The sequence below is a fragment of the Fomitopsis serialis genome (assembly GCF_022376445.1).
Source record: "Fomitopsis serialis strain Sig1Antser10 chromosome Unknown B0H18scaffold_4, whole genome shotgun sequence".
In the NCBI taxonomy this organism is placed as follows: Eukaryota; Fungi; Basidiomycota; class Agaricomycetes; order Polyporales; family Fomitopsidaceae; genus Fomitopsis; species Fomitopsis serialis.
This window is the reverse complement of record NW_025954964.1, coordinates 1-15,040: the sequence shown is the minus strand read 5'-3', so window position 1 is coordinate 15,040 and position 15,040 is coordinate 1. Positions and strand designations below refer to the sequence as shown.

The 15,040-nt window shown below is 53.5% G+C and overlaps 6 protein-coding genes across 6 annotated transcripts; 2 read left to right on the top strand and 4 right to left on the bottom strand.

Moving 5' to 3' along the window:
* Positions 1-169: 169 nt before the first annotated feature.
* Positions 170-3,085, bottom strand: B0H18DRAFT_975070 (uncharacterized protein). The gene is made up of 10 exons (XM_048044043.1): positions 2,797-3,085; positions 2,152-2,274; positions 2,051-2,092; positions 1,931-1,987; positions 1,823-1,874; positions 1,713-1,762; positions 1,565-1,646; positions 1,409-1,498; positions 871-1,292; positions 170-809 (listed from the first exon to the last, which is right to left on the bottom strand). Exons 1-10 carry the CDS (start codon positions 2,807-2,809, stop codon positions 499-501), a joined length of 1,242 nt encoding a protein of 413 aa, XP_047898909.1. The 5' UTR covers positions 2,810-3,085; the 3' UTR covers positions 170-498.
* A 1,224-nt stretch (positions 3,086-4,309) lies between these two features.
* Positions 4,310-5,509, bottom strand: B0H18DRAFT_408059 (uncharacterized protein). The gene is made up of 8 exons (XM_048037948.1): positions 5,294-5,509; positions 5,203-5,244; positions 5,085-5,141; positions 4,965-5,016; positions 4,860-4,906; positions 4,723-4,795; positions 4,578-4,667; positions 4,310-4,522 (listed from the first exon to the last, which is right to left on the bottom strand). The coding sequence occupies exons 1-8, from the start codon at positions 5,424-5,426 to the stop codon at positions 4,516-4,518; spliced, it is 501 nt and encodes a 166-aa protein (XP_047898908.1). The 5' UTR covers positions 5,427-5,509; the 3' UTR covers positions 4,310-4,515.
* Positions 5,510-6,291: 782 nt separating this feature from the next.
* Positions 6,292-8,973, bottom strand: B0H18DRAFT_408087 (uncharacterized protein). Its single transcript, XM_048037949.1, has 10 exons — positions 8,463-8,973; positions 8,372-8,413; positions 8,259-8,315; positions 8,147-8,198; positions 8,037-8,083; positions 7,899-7,971; positions 7,754-7,843; positions 7,681-7,686; positions 6,995-7,626; positions 6,292-6,929 (listed from the first exon to the last, which is right to left on the bottom strand). The coding sequence occupies exons 1-10, from the start codon at positions 8,593-8,595 to the stop codon at positions 6,595-6,597; spliced, it is 1,467 nt and encodes a 488-aa protein (XP_047898907.1). The 5' UTR covers positions 8,596-8,973; the 3' UTR covers positions 6,292-6,594.
* Positions 8,974-9,847: 874 nt separating this feature from the next.
* On the top strand, positions 9,848-10,494 carry B0H18DRAFT_950881 (uncharacterized protein; the record flags this gene model as incomplete). The annotated part of the gene is made up of 5 exons (XM_048041984.1): positions 9,848-9,908; positions 10,027-10,060; positions 10,109-10,221; positions 10,328-10,383; positions 10,438-10,494. 5 exons carry the CDS (start codon positions 9,848-9,850, stop codon positions 10,492-10,494), a joined length of 321 nt encoding a protein of 106 aa, XP_047898906.1.
* A 380-nt stretch (positions 10,495-10,874) lies between these two features.
* On the top strand, positions 10,875-13,110 carry B0H18DRAFT_868670 (uncharacterized protein; the record flags this gene model as incomplete). The annotated part of the gene is made up of 7 exons (XM_048039962.1): positions 10,875-11,232; positions 11,289-11,462; positions 11,529-11,685; positions 11,740-12,044; positions 12,105-12,410; positions 12,495-12,619; positions 12,673-13,110. The coding sequence occupies 7 exons, from the start codon at positions 10,875-10,877 to the stop codon at positions 13,108-13,110; spliced, it is 1,863 nt and encodes a 620-aa protein (XP_047898905.1).
* A 75-nt stretch (positions 13,111-13,185) lies between these two features.
* B0H18DRAFT_1114046 (uncharacterized protein) lies at positions 13,186-13,494 on the bottom strand (the record flags this gene model as incomplete). Its single annotated transcript, XM_048033061.1, has 1 exon — positions 13,186-13,494. One exon carries the CDS (start codon positions 13,492-13,494, stop codon positions 13,186-13,188), a length of 309 nt encoding a protein of 102 aa, XP_047898904.1.
* Positions 13,495-15,040: the final 1,546 nt, after the last annotated feature.

Sequence of the window (15,040 nt, the reverse complement as noted above, 5' to 3'; positions counted from 1 at the left end):
GTGATCCGACTTCGAGAACTCCGTGCGACCTCTGCCGATATGTTGGGCAAGACGATGTCTCGGTGCATACAGTGCGGCCCGAGGAGCACTACAAAGATTGACTAACTCTAGGCAACTTCCGAAGCAAGATGATAGTTACGCTCAATTTGCGCTGGCATTGGCAAGGAGGTTGATGCCACGGACATTACCCGCCACACCCGAGATCACGATCGTACCGAACGCAACCTGTCCAAATTAGGCAACTCATGTACTAGGTACTCGGGGGGCCAGGCTCCGGGGTCCGTCATTATGTTAGGACAGACCATAGGTAATTCCCTCGCTGTCTGTGTCTGAGTACTTTGTCAAGTGTGCGGGTATATATGAAATCCCATGTACTACCTTAGTATAACCACATACTTAAATAACAAGAATCGTCATCGAAGGAGTATGAAGTGATGATCCGCCGCCGGAACCCCGATACGTTGAGATCTCGGTATGAGGAATGTTAGAGATCGGCCTTCAAACCATTAAGCGCTCAGCCTGCCACTCCGGACGGTAGGCAGGGGGAAGCCGCGTCTCATCGATCACGAGTCTTCCCGCATCCTGCTCCATCATAGTAGTGAAACTCGGGAGTGGTCCACTGACAGCGCCTGACTTGACTGCAGCTGATACACCAGAGGTTGCGACGCGAGTTCCCAACGTTCCACTGCTAGACGATGTGTCTTTGTGCAAGTCTGAACCCGTGATCGAGGTGCCAGCTGTAAGTCCGTCGTGCCGTAGCAATGCATACTTCTCGTTCGTCGGTGGAGCGCCCTCATTATGTGTGTCTCCTTTATGTGGCAATATATCAGAATTAAACATATGCGGTCATCATTGCATCGGGCAACTTACCGCGATCTCCATCGGATTGAATGGTGAATGGGGTAACAGTGTGGGCCTCAAGCGGATAGGCTGACACTGTTGACTGCGGGTCGCCGTCAGTGTCTGAGAGGTCAAGAATGGGCTTCGGGCAACGATGCCTCCTGTTCCTCATCATCAGCAATGCGGCGCTCAGCGCCACCGCGGCTACAGCTGCCACACCGCCAACGGTTCCCCCTACGACAGCCCCGATATCGATGTCAGAACTCTTCCCTGGTGGGACGGTCTGCGTCGTGCTGGAAGACGTTGTCCGAGTCGTGGCGCGCGTTCTGATGTGAGTTGCGGTTCCGGTGATTTGCACGGATGACGATGTCTCGGAGTTATTAGGACAGTGTGTGAACGTCTGGCTCTTGTTCGTGGCCTGTTGTTGCTGGGCATATTCCTTCGTGTACATGCTGTGGTAGGTGCATCTTTTAAGTGCAAAAATTCGTCAGTCGAAAGCGGATGCTCACTAGTACCTGGGTATCAGACATGAGACTCATTTTCGTCAACCTTCCGAATGAAGACGTACCAGTCCCCGCTGTTCCAGAATACAGTGTAAAGGAAGTCATCCAGACGTATATTCTCATTGCAGACAGCACTTTGAATGTTAGCCGGAAGCCTGTGATCAACGTAAGCGCATGCACCATCTTACAATCAGAAGACCGCAGAAAGAAAGGTTCCTCACGTCTGATTCGTCCCGTCTCCGCAATATACTCCAGTCGCGCCCGGGTTGCTCCAGTGATAGAGGTAGAACGTTGTCGGATCATCTGACAAAAGTAATGGCAGCGACTTGTCAGTAAGCTGAGATGGCTCGCATTCACTGTATGACGCACCAGCATCCCAGCCGTGAGGATCTTGAGTGGTATTCGCAAGCCACTGACAGCTACAGACCATGTTCTCTGAGATTGTACATGTGGACGTTTGCGATCCAGTCAGTACATACTTGAAGCAGAGCATGCTCAGTGCATATGAGATGGAGTTACAGCAGCAGAAACCTAGTAGATCGACGTTTGAGTTCGCACAAATCAGGCCTGAACATCATAGTACATACCGAGCTGGTCATTGCAGAGATCGCCAGGTAAAGCGAAGGGCATTGATGGTACTTCATCTGCAAAGCCGAATTAGCCGGTGATACATCGCCAACACTGGAAGAATACTATGTCAAACGCACATTGGCTGTTACAGATCTGCCGTAGCCTCTGATATGTCATGCCTTATACCGCGGGATAGAGGTCAGCGCGGCGAGCAAGCAGCTTCCGGGATGAGAGCGACGAACATGGTGTTTCCCCGACGCGTCAGTATACCAATCGAGCGCATTGCTGGCACACGTCGTATTACCCACTGCAAAGGTATATCGAACTAGTGAGGCGACGAGCAGACCTGCAGCTAGTCGCGCTGGGAGCAGATTGAAGGCATCCAGATCGTGGAGGAGAAAGAGAAGATGTCGATGCCTAGAGGGGGCCTTGCGGAATGGTCGGACGGCAGAAGACTTGGTCAGACAAGCGGCTTCGAACTAGTATCGCTCGGCGTGCCGTATGAGGCACAGTCTTGATTGTGCCGAATGCTATATGTGATGCCAGTACAGGCTTCGTGGGACACCATGCTCGCACGACGAACTGACAGCCACATCACAGGAACCGCAGAGCGCCCTCGCGACGCGTTCGGACACTAGCGGAACCTACGCCTGGCTGAACGCACCATGTCTCAGCTAACAATAACGTCGATTAGTAAGTCTTTGATTTTCTCATTGCAGAGCGAGACCGCACCGTATTTTGTTTCCTCGAGTCAAAGTGGGCGCATCCGGGAGGTCGTGTTTGCATAATGGGCGGCTCTGAGTACACGGCAGTGTGGTTCAAGAACACCTCGCACTGGTACACGCCGCATCAAGTGAGGTCCTAATCACGCTAGTAACGTAACCTCGTACCAGCATCATACGTCTGTCAAAGACACCCGCCAAACCGCCATCCGGACGCCACGGCACCCAGGTCAACCTTCGCTTTATACATACTTATCTAACTCCCCTTAAGCTGTGCGGCGGCGTCCTAGTAAGAATGCCCGTCTGTCTGCGTAGTGCCAGTAAGTGGTTGAGTACGTCGCTGTTCCGTGCCTTCGCGTTGCGATGTATCTGCTAATGAGAGTATGCCAGCGGCCGATGTAGAACGATCTCAACTGTATCTCACCCCTTAGTGTTGAAACTTGACGGGCACGGTGGCGCCTACCGTGCAATCTTCTCCGGGTCAGCGCCCATCATCAAGATGAGACAGTGACGAGACGAACGACCTGCCAGACTTCGTCAAATTGACCAAGAACGCACCAATCAAAGAGAAGGACTCAGGCTTCATGGCGAAGACTGGCTTATCCCGAGCAACGGCTATTGGTGTAATGCAAGAATAGGAAGAGAGTTCCACTGGTATTGGCACTGGATCCACATTGCTAGCTAGACCGTCGCCTCCAGCGTCCATAGATGTCCAAACGCAGGGTCGCAACGGACATAACCGCGACACTCGAAGATCACGATCGTACCGAGCGCAATCAGTCGAATTAGGCAATTCGTGTGCGCTGGACCGGGTGCCAGATTCAAGCAGATCTTATCGGGGCAAGCTGCCAGACATTCACCTGAATGATACTTAGCCGCGAACTATAATAGCCCAAGAGCAGCCCGTACACGTTTGCATCCGAACAGTGTGTTGAACGGCGGTGACCGGCGTGCCTTCACGTTGTGCGGGTACGATCTCATATAAAACGCCAGAATGAATCCTGCAACAGTCCTGCAATACCATATACACGCATTCCACTAAATAGAGTATTAGTTATGGGTAAACTGACGTGACGATCCATCGTAGCTAGAGCTCGAAGCGTAAGGCCCACATCACATAGCCCGTCATTGATCATTCGTCTTGCCATTCCGAACGGTAAGCAGGAGGCGGCGCAGCTCGTCGAGCACCAGCCTTCCAGCATCTTGCTCCACCATATCGGGGGAGTTCGGCGGGGATCTACTCCCGACCGTGATCTCGTCGCGCCAGGGGGCGCGGTGCCAAGCGCCGATGTACCGTTGCTAGAATGTTGTCCATATCAGTGGCTGAGAGCCAGCTGGGTGCTGCAGGAGGGCGTACTTCTCGCTTGCTGGCTGCTTGGTCCCGCGCGTACATCTAGAAAAGCCGATTTGAGGACCGGCATCGTGGCACAAACACAACTACCTGTGTTGCTGCCTGACTGGGCAGTAAATGGAGTGAGACGATGGCCCCCAGCTGGAAAGGTGCTACTTCATCATCGTCGCCTGCGATTCGAGAACCGGTCTCAAGCGACGCCTCCTCTTCATTATCAGCACCGCAACAAGCACACTATGACGGCGATTCCTGCCACGCCCCGACACGCCCCCGACAATGGCGCCTACGTTGCTCTTCGTGCCCGAAGAGACCGCTGGCCTGAGTTTGAATTGGTCGCGCTGGGTACCGAGCTGGTACTACTACTAGTAGCATGCACGGACGACGACGGGGTCCGAGTCATTCGGACAGTGTTGGAATGTCTGGCTGTTGTTTGCAGCTTGATCCTGCTGGCGGTTTCCGTGTATATGTGCTATCGTGCGTCCCATCAGCATTTACCGATGATCACGGTCTATCTAGCAAGCGTTGCTCACTAGTACCTGGTTAAGGCAGAGTTAATTATCAAGCTGTCGAGTGAATGTGTAAGTCACTCACCAGTCACCCTTCACCCAGAATAGGTCGTAGAGGAATCCGTCTAGGCGGATGTACTGATTGCAGACGGCGCTCTGGACAGCAGGCGAGAGTCTAAGAGCTAATCAGATCGGATGCACGTCTCAAGGGCGGACCCGCGACGACTCACGTTTGATTCGTCCCGTCCCCACAGTACTGACCGTTGCTGTCGCTGAATCGGTACATGTAGTAAGCCGTTACACCTATGTATCATATACAACGATCCCATGAATGCGAAGTGGGTGTAGGGGCGCGGTCGAGACGTACCAGCATCGATCCCGTTGTCACTACTGCCGCCCACGTCCAATTGACAACTACAAAATGAATGAACAAGGTTAAGGGAGGTCGATAACTGGATGGATGAACACATACTTCATGCATAGCATGCTCAATGCCCACGAGATGGAGTTGCAACAGCACTCAGCTGGCAAGCTTGCGTGGTCAGAGAGGTATGTTCACCGCGGTCGTGTGCCACTGGATGACTCGACGTACCTCGCTGATCATCGCAGTTGTCACCGGGAGTGTTGGGTCGGAAGGACGGGACCTCATCTGCGTGCATCGTGATCAGTCGTCAGCTCAGTCAGCTGCATGTCGGGAATACTGCACTAACAGTCACTGTTGCAGATCTGGCGCAGTCGCTGGTAGGTCATGCCTGTATTACAGGTCAGCAATGATATCGCAGTAAGAAGGCGAGAACGCACATGGTGTCTCCCCGACGGCGTTGGTGTACCAGTCGAGTGCGCTTCCAGCACAAGTGGTATTACCACCGCCCAGCACAGGTACAGCAAGAAGGGTGAAAACATAAGCCGTGGACAGTGCATAGAAACAGCGCATAGGATTGTCGTAGCCGCAGATGTAGTGTAGCAATGTAGGAGGCAAGAGAGAAGTTCTACAGTAGGACGAGCGCGGGGCGCATCACAGCATGGACGGAAGGAGAAAGACGTGCGTGAATGCTGTGACTCGCATCCTCGCATCAATGGAGGGAGAAACGTGGAGTGCTGTCAGATTGGATTTGATGGCTCGTCTTGATCTCTGAAGATATGCTTCCATTCGTGGCTGTCGTTCGGAAGTCCTCCCCCCGTCTGACAGAGACGTCGTTAGCATGTTCAGTCGCGCCTCCTTGAAGCTGTTATAATACTGAGCCCAGTGACCGAGATCCGACAGGCATGGTGCACTGCCAGCATGCGCCTGAGATAACGTGCAAAGTCAGCTTGGAAACCAGTAATTTACACCTCGAAGAATCACCGCTCGAAGTAGAACGCTGTGGTCCCTCGAGAGAATTGTGGGGGCTTCGAGTCTGAGAAGTCCTCCATAACCCGTGCCGGGTCCGCCACGTCATTTCAAAAGCACACCAGAAACGTCAATGATCCAGACGGGTACAGTATGGCAACGGGTTGACTTCACCGCCAAACCGCATCAGCGCTACCATATACGAGAGACGCCCATTATATGATGCTTGCGTATAGGCCTACCGTCTTTGTTGTGCATCAATTATACATAGACCCAGCGTGTCTCCGAATGTAACCACTCACCAGATTGTGCTCCAAGGTGTATCCCAATGTGCGCGGCCCCTGCCGATAGTAAGAGAAGGCAGCATCAAAATTCAGCGCTAAACGCCAGGCCCTCACAACATCCACGGCTTCACAATCTCCCCTGACATCTTCCATACGTATCCTGTTCGACATATCAGATCAGATCTCAGCGTCAACGTCAACAGCACCCTCAGTAGCGCAGCGCTCGCTGTCACGCATGCGCGTGGAGGTTAGACGTTAGACAAGTAATGAACGGCCCAGAACCGCACAGCACGGAACCAACATAAAAGAGGTGTCGGACGTGGGTTCGACACAACCCTCACGTGGAGGGTCTTGCGGCGAGACTAGTGTCGAACGTCCTCACGTTGCCTAGACGAGGACCAGCACGACGACTGCCTACAATCGTTATGCCACACAATGGCCATCCAACACAACAGTGCATGTCAACGTCCCAAATACAAAACAAAAAACTACTCAGCATTCCATTCGCTCTGATACGCAGGCGGTAAACGCAGGCCACCGCCTGTCAGCCTTCCGGCATCCTCCTCCTGTACAACAGGGCCCATCACGTCTGACAGCCCTGCGTGCGGCGCAACGTCCACCTGGCTGTAGCTGCTCGCACTCTCCGTGGGTGCGCGCACAGGATGCAGGGCTTCACGGGAACTGAAACCAGGCCCAGAGACTGATGTCGTGCTAGAGCTCGAGCCGGAATGCGAGGTCGAGCTAGGCGCAGTGTACCCGGAAGCGTTGAGCTGCATCTGCGCCCATTTCCCCATAGGCGCCGGATTGGCAAACGGATCACTTGCTGTGGGAGCGGAGGGCATCTTAAGCAAGCAGGACATAGACATGGAGACACGGAGATTAACTCACTTGATGCTGGCGCGAGGAACGGAGTGGCAAAATTCCTCTCGACCATGTTCGGGCTCATAGGGCCAGACGATGGACTCGTTGCAGCCGTGTCCGTGATGATGACAGGCGCGCCTGCACCACTGCGCTTTCTCCTAGCCAGGCATCCAACGAGGACGCCAAGCAAGAGGAGACCAGCCACCCCGCCTACTACACCGCCAACGATGGCGCCAGTGCTGGTCTTCTTCCCGCTGCCCGCTGCCCCAAGGCCCACAGCAGTCCCGTTAGCCGTAGAGGACGGGACGGTAGTCACGACGGTCGTGATGTATGGAACGGACGTCGCTGTTCCATCCACGGTCGTGCGCGATTCGAGCGTCGTGACGAATGAAGAGGAAGAAAGGCGAGTCGATTCCGATGACGCCGACGATGAACTTGATTCGGCGCTGGCTGTGGAAGCAGCAGGGGAAGACGAGCCGGGCACGGGCGCACTTTGTGTCTGAGTAGGGGCTGTTGTCGGCTGGATTATAGTTCCTATACTTGAGGAGGTTGGAGCGCTAGATTTGCTAGGCGTTGACGATGTCGTGCTGCTAGCACAATGATAGATGTTGGTCCCGTCTGCCGCATGGTCTTGTTCGCCAGTCTCCCTGGTATATGTACTGCGCAACATATTCGCTGAATACATGTCTGCCTCCTAGAGATCGCGGACTTACTAAAACCTAGGTGGATATGGCATAAGCTGACATTCCGGACGAGCAGACCGACAACAGCGAAGAGGGTACGTACCATGCACCGGTGTTCCAGAATAGGCGGTACAAAAAGTTCTCCAGCTTGATCCCCTGATTGCAAACGGCCTGCTCGATATTCGATGGGAGGCTGTTGAGAGCATCGTGCGGGAAGTACACCATCACTCTGGCAGCGCAAGACTCACGTTTGATTCGTCCCGTCCCCACAGTACTGGCCGTTGCTGTCGCTGAATCGGTACCAGTAGTAAGCCGGTACACCTATGCATCAAAGATAATGATCTCATGAGTGCGAGTGTGAGCGTGGCAGTCGAGTCGAGACGCACCAGCATCGATCCCGTTGGCACTACCACCGTCTACATCCCACTGACAGCTGAAAGACGAATAGGTAGCACGTTGTCAGGAAAGGTCGATCGTTTGATATGTACATGCGCACTTCATGCAGAGCATGCTCAATGCCCATGCGATCGAGTTGCAGCAGCAGGCGGCTGAAGAGCTCGCATAGTCAGCCTGGTGCATTCGAGTGCGTTCAAGAACGAAAAACATACATAGCTGATCATCGCAGTTGTCCCCAGGGGTATTAGGACGGAAGGATGGGACCTCGTCTACGAGCACCAAGTGTTAGGCTTCGATGCCTTCATGTTGAGAACACGGTACTGACAGTCGCTATTGCAGATCTGGCGCAGTCGCTGGTAGGTCATACCTGTGCTGCATGTCAGCAGTAACCATGGATGAGTAGAGCGAAGACGTACATGGTGTCTCGCCGACTGTGTCGGTGTACCAGTCGAGTGCGCTCCCAGCGCAAGTGGTGTTGCCCCCACCCAACACAGGTCCAGCAAGAAAGGTGAGAACGAATGCAGCGGAGAACGGATATAAGCAGAACATAAGTTAGTAGATATACACGCGGAGAAGGAAAGGAGGAAGAGGGACCACGGTGGAAAGATCGTAGGTGCGGTGCAGTGCACGACGGGGGGAAGGAAGAGCGGCATTGGTTACTCCGGTGCTGAGGTACATATCGGCGAGAGGAGGGACAAGGAGTTGACATGATGATGGCGCATTGACAGATAGAACCAAGATAGAACCGTTGAAATGGCGGCAGGTTGATGGGGTTTCGACTCGACTCGTCCAGAACACATCGATGTCTATGGGTACCTGAGATCTGTTTTATTCGTTTGGCACTGCTTAGAGCTGTCAGTGTATGTATTCGTGCATTCTTGTCCTCGGGGCAGACAGCATAGCGTTGGTCCCGCATGGCTTCAAGTTCATCAGAATGTACGAACCTCAGACCCCACAGCGCTACGGCGCGAAGCGCCGTAGCGCATAGCGTCCGGAAATTCCCGCGACGATCTCCCTCGTAGCGCTACGCATTTCCGCCCGTAGCGCATAGCGAATCCAATCGCATTCGCTTTGTAGCGCATAGCGAATTCGATTTCCATGCGAAGCACGGAGTACATGTTCGTAGCGTAGTGATGTAGCGTTCGTAGCGTAGTGGCGTAGCAGCGCGAAGCGCTTGCAGCCCCGGGCCACGAATGTATATAGGCTCTGGCTTCGGTGAGCTCGGAGGTCATCGTTCTCCCCGCCACGTCGGTGCCCCACGGGCCGTAGTGGCGCCTGTCTTCACGCTCCTTGCCGCCGCCAGCGGCCCACTGCACCTCCTCCCTCGCATTCTTTTCTGGCTCGTCCTTGTCCCGCGGTGCATCGCCTCCTCAATCGCGGCGTTTCGCTTCCTCGCTCGCGGGACCACTGAACTCGTCACTGTACTTAACTTCGATGTAAGTCTTCTCGTGGCTGCGCCTTGCTGCATCCCACAATCACTCACTCATACATCGCTTACATCCTCAGGGTCTCGTGCGCAAATACCTTGCTACGAGCGTCGGGCTCATGGAGGCAACGTCCGCGACATGTCTCGCCGGGGTTCGCGGCGCGGAGGCGAGTTGTCTGTGCACTCGAGTCTTGAAAGCAGTGAGCACTGATAGGCAAGTCGTCTTCAGGTGTCCTCAGGTTGTTGCCCCGGGTCGTGCTGCGCGACGCGCGCCACTTCTGTCCATGTGCCCGGCGCATAACCAACATTCTGCGGACAGAATGTGATGCGAACAGTCGAGGTGCGTCGACTCGCGCGATACTAGCCCTGTCTTGAATGGCGAGGCACACTGAGGACGTCCGGTGCATGCCTGTGGAGAGGCTTGTGCAGTATCCCGGTAAGTACATGTTTGGTGACAGTGACGAATTCTTTCTCACCTACTCGTCTGCCACGTTGATGCACAGACGAGTATTGTCTCTTGCCGATCTCGTCTGTCCGGTCTTGGTCGGGTACAGATGTTGCGCGATCGTGCACTGGCGAGGACTCCCGGTACGTTCCTGTTTTTCATGCTTGTGTTTATCATTGATCGTTGTATAGATTGATCGGCAGTGACTCGCCTGGGAGTGTCCAGCAGGCGGTGCGAGAGAAGCCGAGAACACCTTTGGACAGAGACTGGGCAGAAGGGAACGACGGGAATGACACCGACTTCGGTGATCTTTGCCCTAGATTTCCTGGATGCATGCACTGATGAGGTCGAGGAGACCGTACTTGTGTAGCAGATGTAGCTGCTCGTCACGAACGACATTGAGCATGCAGTCTCAACAAGCCCGAGCGACTGTGCCTGGGCGATGAAGCACCAGATAACGAGCAGGGTGAGTATGATGTTGCTGCACCGGGCGACTACTACTAATGCTGGAATTTGATAGCTGTTGGGTGCCGTTGTGGAGCTTCAGGCGTGTGATATGCCATTTGTGTGCAACTGACTAGGAGGAGCAGTTGTATGTATCTTAACGACTGCTGCTCGTTGATAGCTAGTCGGTGTATTGCTGTAATACCTCGTCTAATTGTTATGTTGTACTGTATCTGCGATGGTGTCATATATTGGTGAGTGGTATCGCACGCGTGCGCCCAATGTGGGCAGCCAGCCCCAGTCACTCGCTGTTGCTATGGTCTGTGTGTGATTGTAAGTGATTCGTAGAGCAATACAGTTTGCCTGTGTGGTTTGATGTTGTGGCGGTGAGTTGATGGCTCGCTCGCCTTCATCCTTTGTTTAGGAATTGCCTCGTGTGGAACATCGGCTTCGGTCAGTAGTTCGGTCAGTGGTTCTCTGTCTCGTTCTCCTGCGATGCAGTCAGCAACTGCCATGGCTGCTCCCAGCCTGCTTGCATGCTTCCAGCAGTTCCCTGAAATCATGCAATGCTTCTCTATTGACTCGCTGCTACTTCTGTTCCGCCTCCTGCAATGCCTCAAAGAGCGACTCTCGTGGCTCAATCCACACGAGTCCGATGGACCACCTGCGAGCTTACCCTCCGATGTCAAACGATTCTTGGCTAGTGCTCTGCATATGTCTTCAAGTTCCAACACATCCGACTCACTCCTTGACCGGTGCTGGAGTGCCATCGGAGCATCTGTTTGGGCTAGTGTGAGCAGCACTGCTGACAGCTGGCGGTCCAAAGAGCTTCTCGATGTCTTCGTCGTGCATGGAATTCCTGAAGGGATAGGTGTGCTGTGTCATCGTGCTATGCCCATCATAATATACTTATATGACTCTGGCTAGCTTTCCACGATCTATATCCCCCTGTTCGCTCTTGTCTTGATCTTGAATGCGAAAGGGTACATCGCGGCTCGAGTGCAACTCGCAAGCTGACTCGGCTTACTGCGACACAATGTGTCAACTTCACTCGAGAGTTTGGACCTGTCCCGGTCGTCTCATACTCTGCACAGTGCCGATGTAAGCATGAACAATGTGATTTATATGAAATTATATCTCAGTAATCTCTCACCGATGTACTACTAGCTTGTTATACCCGATATTACCCAGACTACTATGTCCATGAGCGACGCTCCATTCGGTCGTACTACCCTGGTCTCCCAACATCTATCGAAGTCGCGAAACATGTATATATCGAGGATACTCTATGCGAACACTTTACAGCATCGATGGTTGTTGCATGGTGAATATTATTCTGTATCTGCTCATTCATGAGGCTGACCAATTGCTTTTGCAGGGTCTCGGGATTGAACAATGCGAAGATCTATCAGCTGCAACACAGCGCAGCCGAAGCTCACTTCCCTCTATCATGGCCGATTCGCCCCAAACTCACTGGGCTTATGGTTTCCGATGCATTCTTCCTATATGCACTTCTCCGAGACCATGATGGGCATGGCACCCATCTCATACTCCGCAATGATGCCGATCACTCAGTCCGACTCGACCAAGCCCTGCGGGAGCGAAATGCTGTGATGGTGGGTCCTGGGCAAGAGCACTGGAACCATATATGTGATCGCTGCTGCACAAGGAAGGTTATTGATGGTGTGCTATGTAATTCTACCCCTCGCCGAAGTGTTCTTCTGGGAACTAATGGTCTTGCAGATACGATTCGGGCAGTGGTCACAGATGGAGTCACTATAGGGCGGCCCTGCTGTGGTGTACATGATTGCAAGGGTCAGCTACTTTCCCAGCGCGCTCGCTTCTGTTCCGATCACCTGCATTTGGAGCGACAATGCAGTGTTCATGGTTGCGAGAACGACGTGGATCAAGGGTCTAAGACCTGCGCCATCGAGGAGCATCAGGCGCTGGAGAAAGCAAATACAATTCGGCGCACCGCACTGTTTCAGCTCCAGCAGCGGCTCGAGCGACAGCGGCAACAAAACACCGATGGCGCACCCGAATTGGATGGTATAGGTACCAGCGAGGCCAGCGACGGTGTTGATGCAGACGACGATGACAGTCCTGGTGGCGATATTGACACTACACAAGCAGGCCCAAAGCTTCGGGCCCGTTTTGGCCGACGATGGACTCACAACGAGCAGCTCTGTGTTGCGACATGTGGCGTAGTCCTGGGCCGGATGACAATGTATGGTTCAGAGGCAATAAGCGGAGTAAAAGTGAGTGACCCATGATTATTGCCAAAACCGAGCCCATTTATGAACTTGCATAGGTTTTTCTGCATCGGCTTTTTCCAACTCAGCAATCACTACCCCGTGTCATCTTCTACGACAGTGCCTGCCAGCTTAAGAGGCATCTACTGGCTGCAGGCGACCATCACTTTGATGCAGTTGCTCTTCCAGTGGATGTATTCCATATGAAGAGCAAGCACAAGGAGTCGGACGATTTCTGTGGCCTTCACTGCAACCCTGCGCTATGGCCAGATCTATATGAAGGAGGGACATGGCGGTTCAATTCGTCGGCTGCAGAGATGACGAATGCTTGGTTTGGCCGATTTTCTTCTATTGTCCGGGAAATGCGGCAAGACCGCTACGACTTCTTCCTTGATGAAGTTATCAAACAGCGAAACCACATGACAGTCACAGAGTTAGCTTTACATGGATCGAATCCCTGCCAGCTAGATCGGGGATGGTTGTTATCAGTCCAATGATACTAGTTCTAATTTGACGACCATCGTGACAGTAGTACCAATGAACCAGGTACACTATATTGTAGTTGTAGCCAATCAAGCATCTGTGTCATCCTCCAATCCTCGGATATAATCCGCTTCTGCCTCCTCCCGTGTCAGCTCATTGGCCTTGTACTTCCTCCATGTGGATGCCAAGCGCATGCTGCTAACGAAGCTGAGACCCTGCTGTGCGGATGGCGGGGAATCCTTGCTCGGTGGCCCATGCCCAATCAAGCTCGTACCATGTGCATGGGCAGGCTGCCATGCAATGAAAGTGTTTGCGGACTGCTCGATCTTGATGCCATAGGTCGCAATGTAGAAGTGACCACCACAATTGGCCACACCAAGCAGCTCTTTCTCACGCATAGTCATCCTATGGCCGACGCGCAGTCTCGTGGAACACCATCGGGGTAGCCTACGGCGGCCGACGACTCGGCCAATAGGACGATGATCCATGAGCCGAGGTGCAACTTTTGTATGGTGGATCAGTAGTAATACGTGAATGCTGTAACAATTTGCGGGGTACTCGGATACCAATGTTTTGATGAAATGGGCGTCGGCCGCCGAGGCTAACGCGTCGGCTGGCCTATTGAAGGAGGACAGCCGCCTTGGACGGGCCCCGCCATCTTGCGTATTGGTGGGCGTCGCTATGAATATTACAGCGCGGTGAGGAATGGGCCGCTGGTAGGCTTCAGCTTGGCTGCGTCGGGTGCCGTCTTGTGTGCGTCGCCCGGACTACCGTGGAGATGGACTGGGATGCATCTGCTGGGCAGGCATAGATGTCAAGAAAATATCAAGCTGGTGTATACCAATCTTGCTCACCCCCGCAATGGTGGTCGAAGGGGGTCGTCATCTAACGCGGTGAGGCGTCGCCGTCTTGCCGGGTAGCGTCGTCTATCGCGGCGTTGAGCTCGAATGTTGGTTGGATCGGCTAGGTGGCCAGTGGGGTGGGCTTGATAAATAGAATGTTTGATTGAAGAACAAAAACGATGGGCATAAGTCCTACCCGCCCTCGCGGTGACTGTGGAAGGGAGTCATGGTATAACGCGGTGAGGCGTCACCGTCTTGGAGCACGGCCTTGTCTATCGCAGCGTTCAGTCCGATAACGCATACGTCGGCTGGACAAACAATGCAGTCGGCTGGATACGTTCGAAATTTTACTAGGTAATACGGAATAGTGCGTACAAGCTCGAGTTTTCCGCTCGGTCGAGGCAGAAGTGAATCGGTGGCTAACGCGGTGACGTCTCACCGTCTTGCAAGCAACGTTGCATCCGTCGGCTCGAATGTCGGTAGGATCGGCTACGCGGCCAGTGGGGTGGGCTTGATAAATAGAATGTTTGATTGAAGAACAAAAACAATGGGCATAAGTCCTACCCGCCCTCGCGGTGACTGTGGAAGGGAGTCATGGTATAACGCAGTGAGGCGTCACCGTCTTGGAGCACGGCCTTGTCTATCGCAGCGTTCAGTCCGATAACGCATACGTCGGCTGGACAAACAATGAAATCGGCTGGATACGTTCGAAATCTTACTAGGTAATACGGAATAGTGTGTACAAGCTCGAGTTTTCCGCTCGGTCGAGGCAGAAGTGAATCGGTGGCTAACGCGGTGAAGTCTCACCGTCTTGCAAGCAACGTTGCATCCGCCGGCTCGAATGTGGGTGGGATCGGCTGAATAGTTGATGGTGTTGGCTGAATGGATTGAGTTGCTGGTTGAATGACGCTAGTATGGAGTAACGAGTTTTCCTCGCCCACACGGTGGCGGTGGAAGGCTGTCGTTGTCCAACGCGGTGAGACCTCACCGTCCTGTTCGTCCTGAATCATCTAAAGCGGTCAGCTCCTCATCGATCTATATCTAAGCAGCCTAAACCAATCGCATTGAGACGGTACAGGTACGAGGAAATACAAGACGGGAA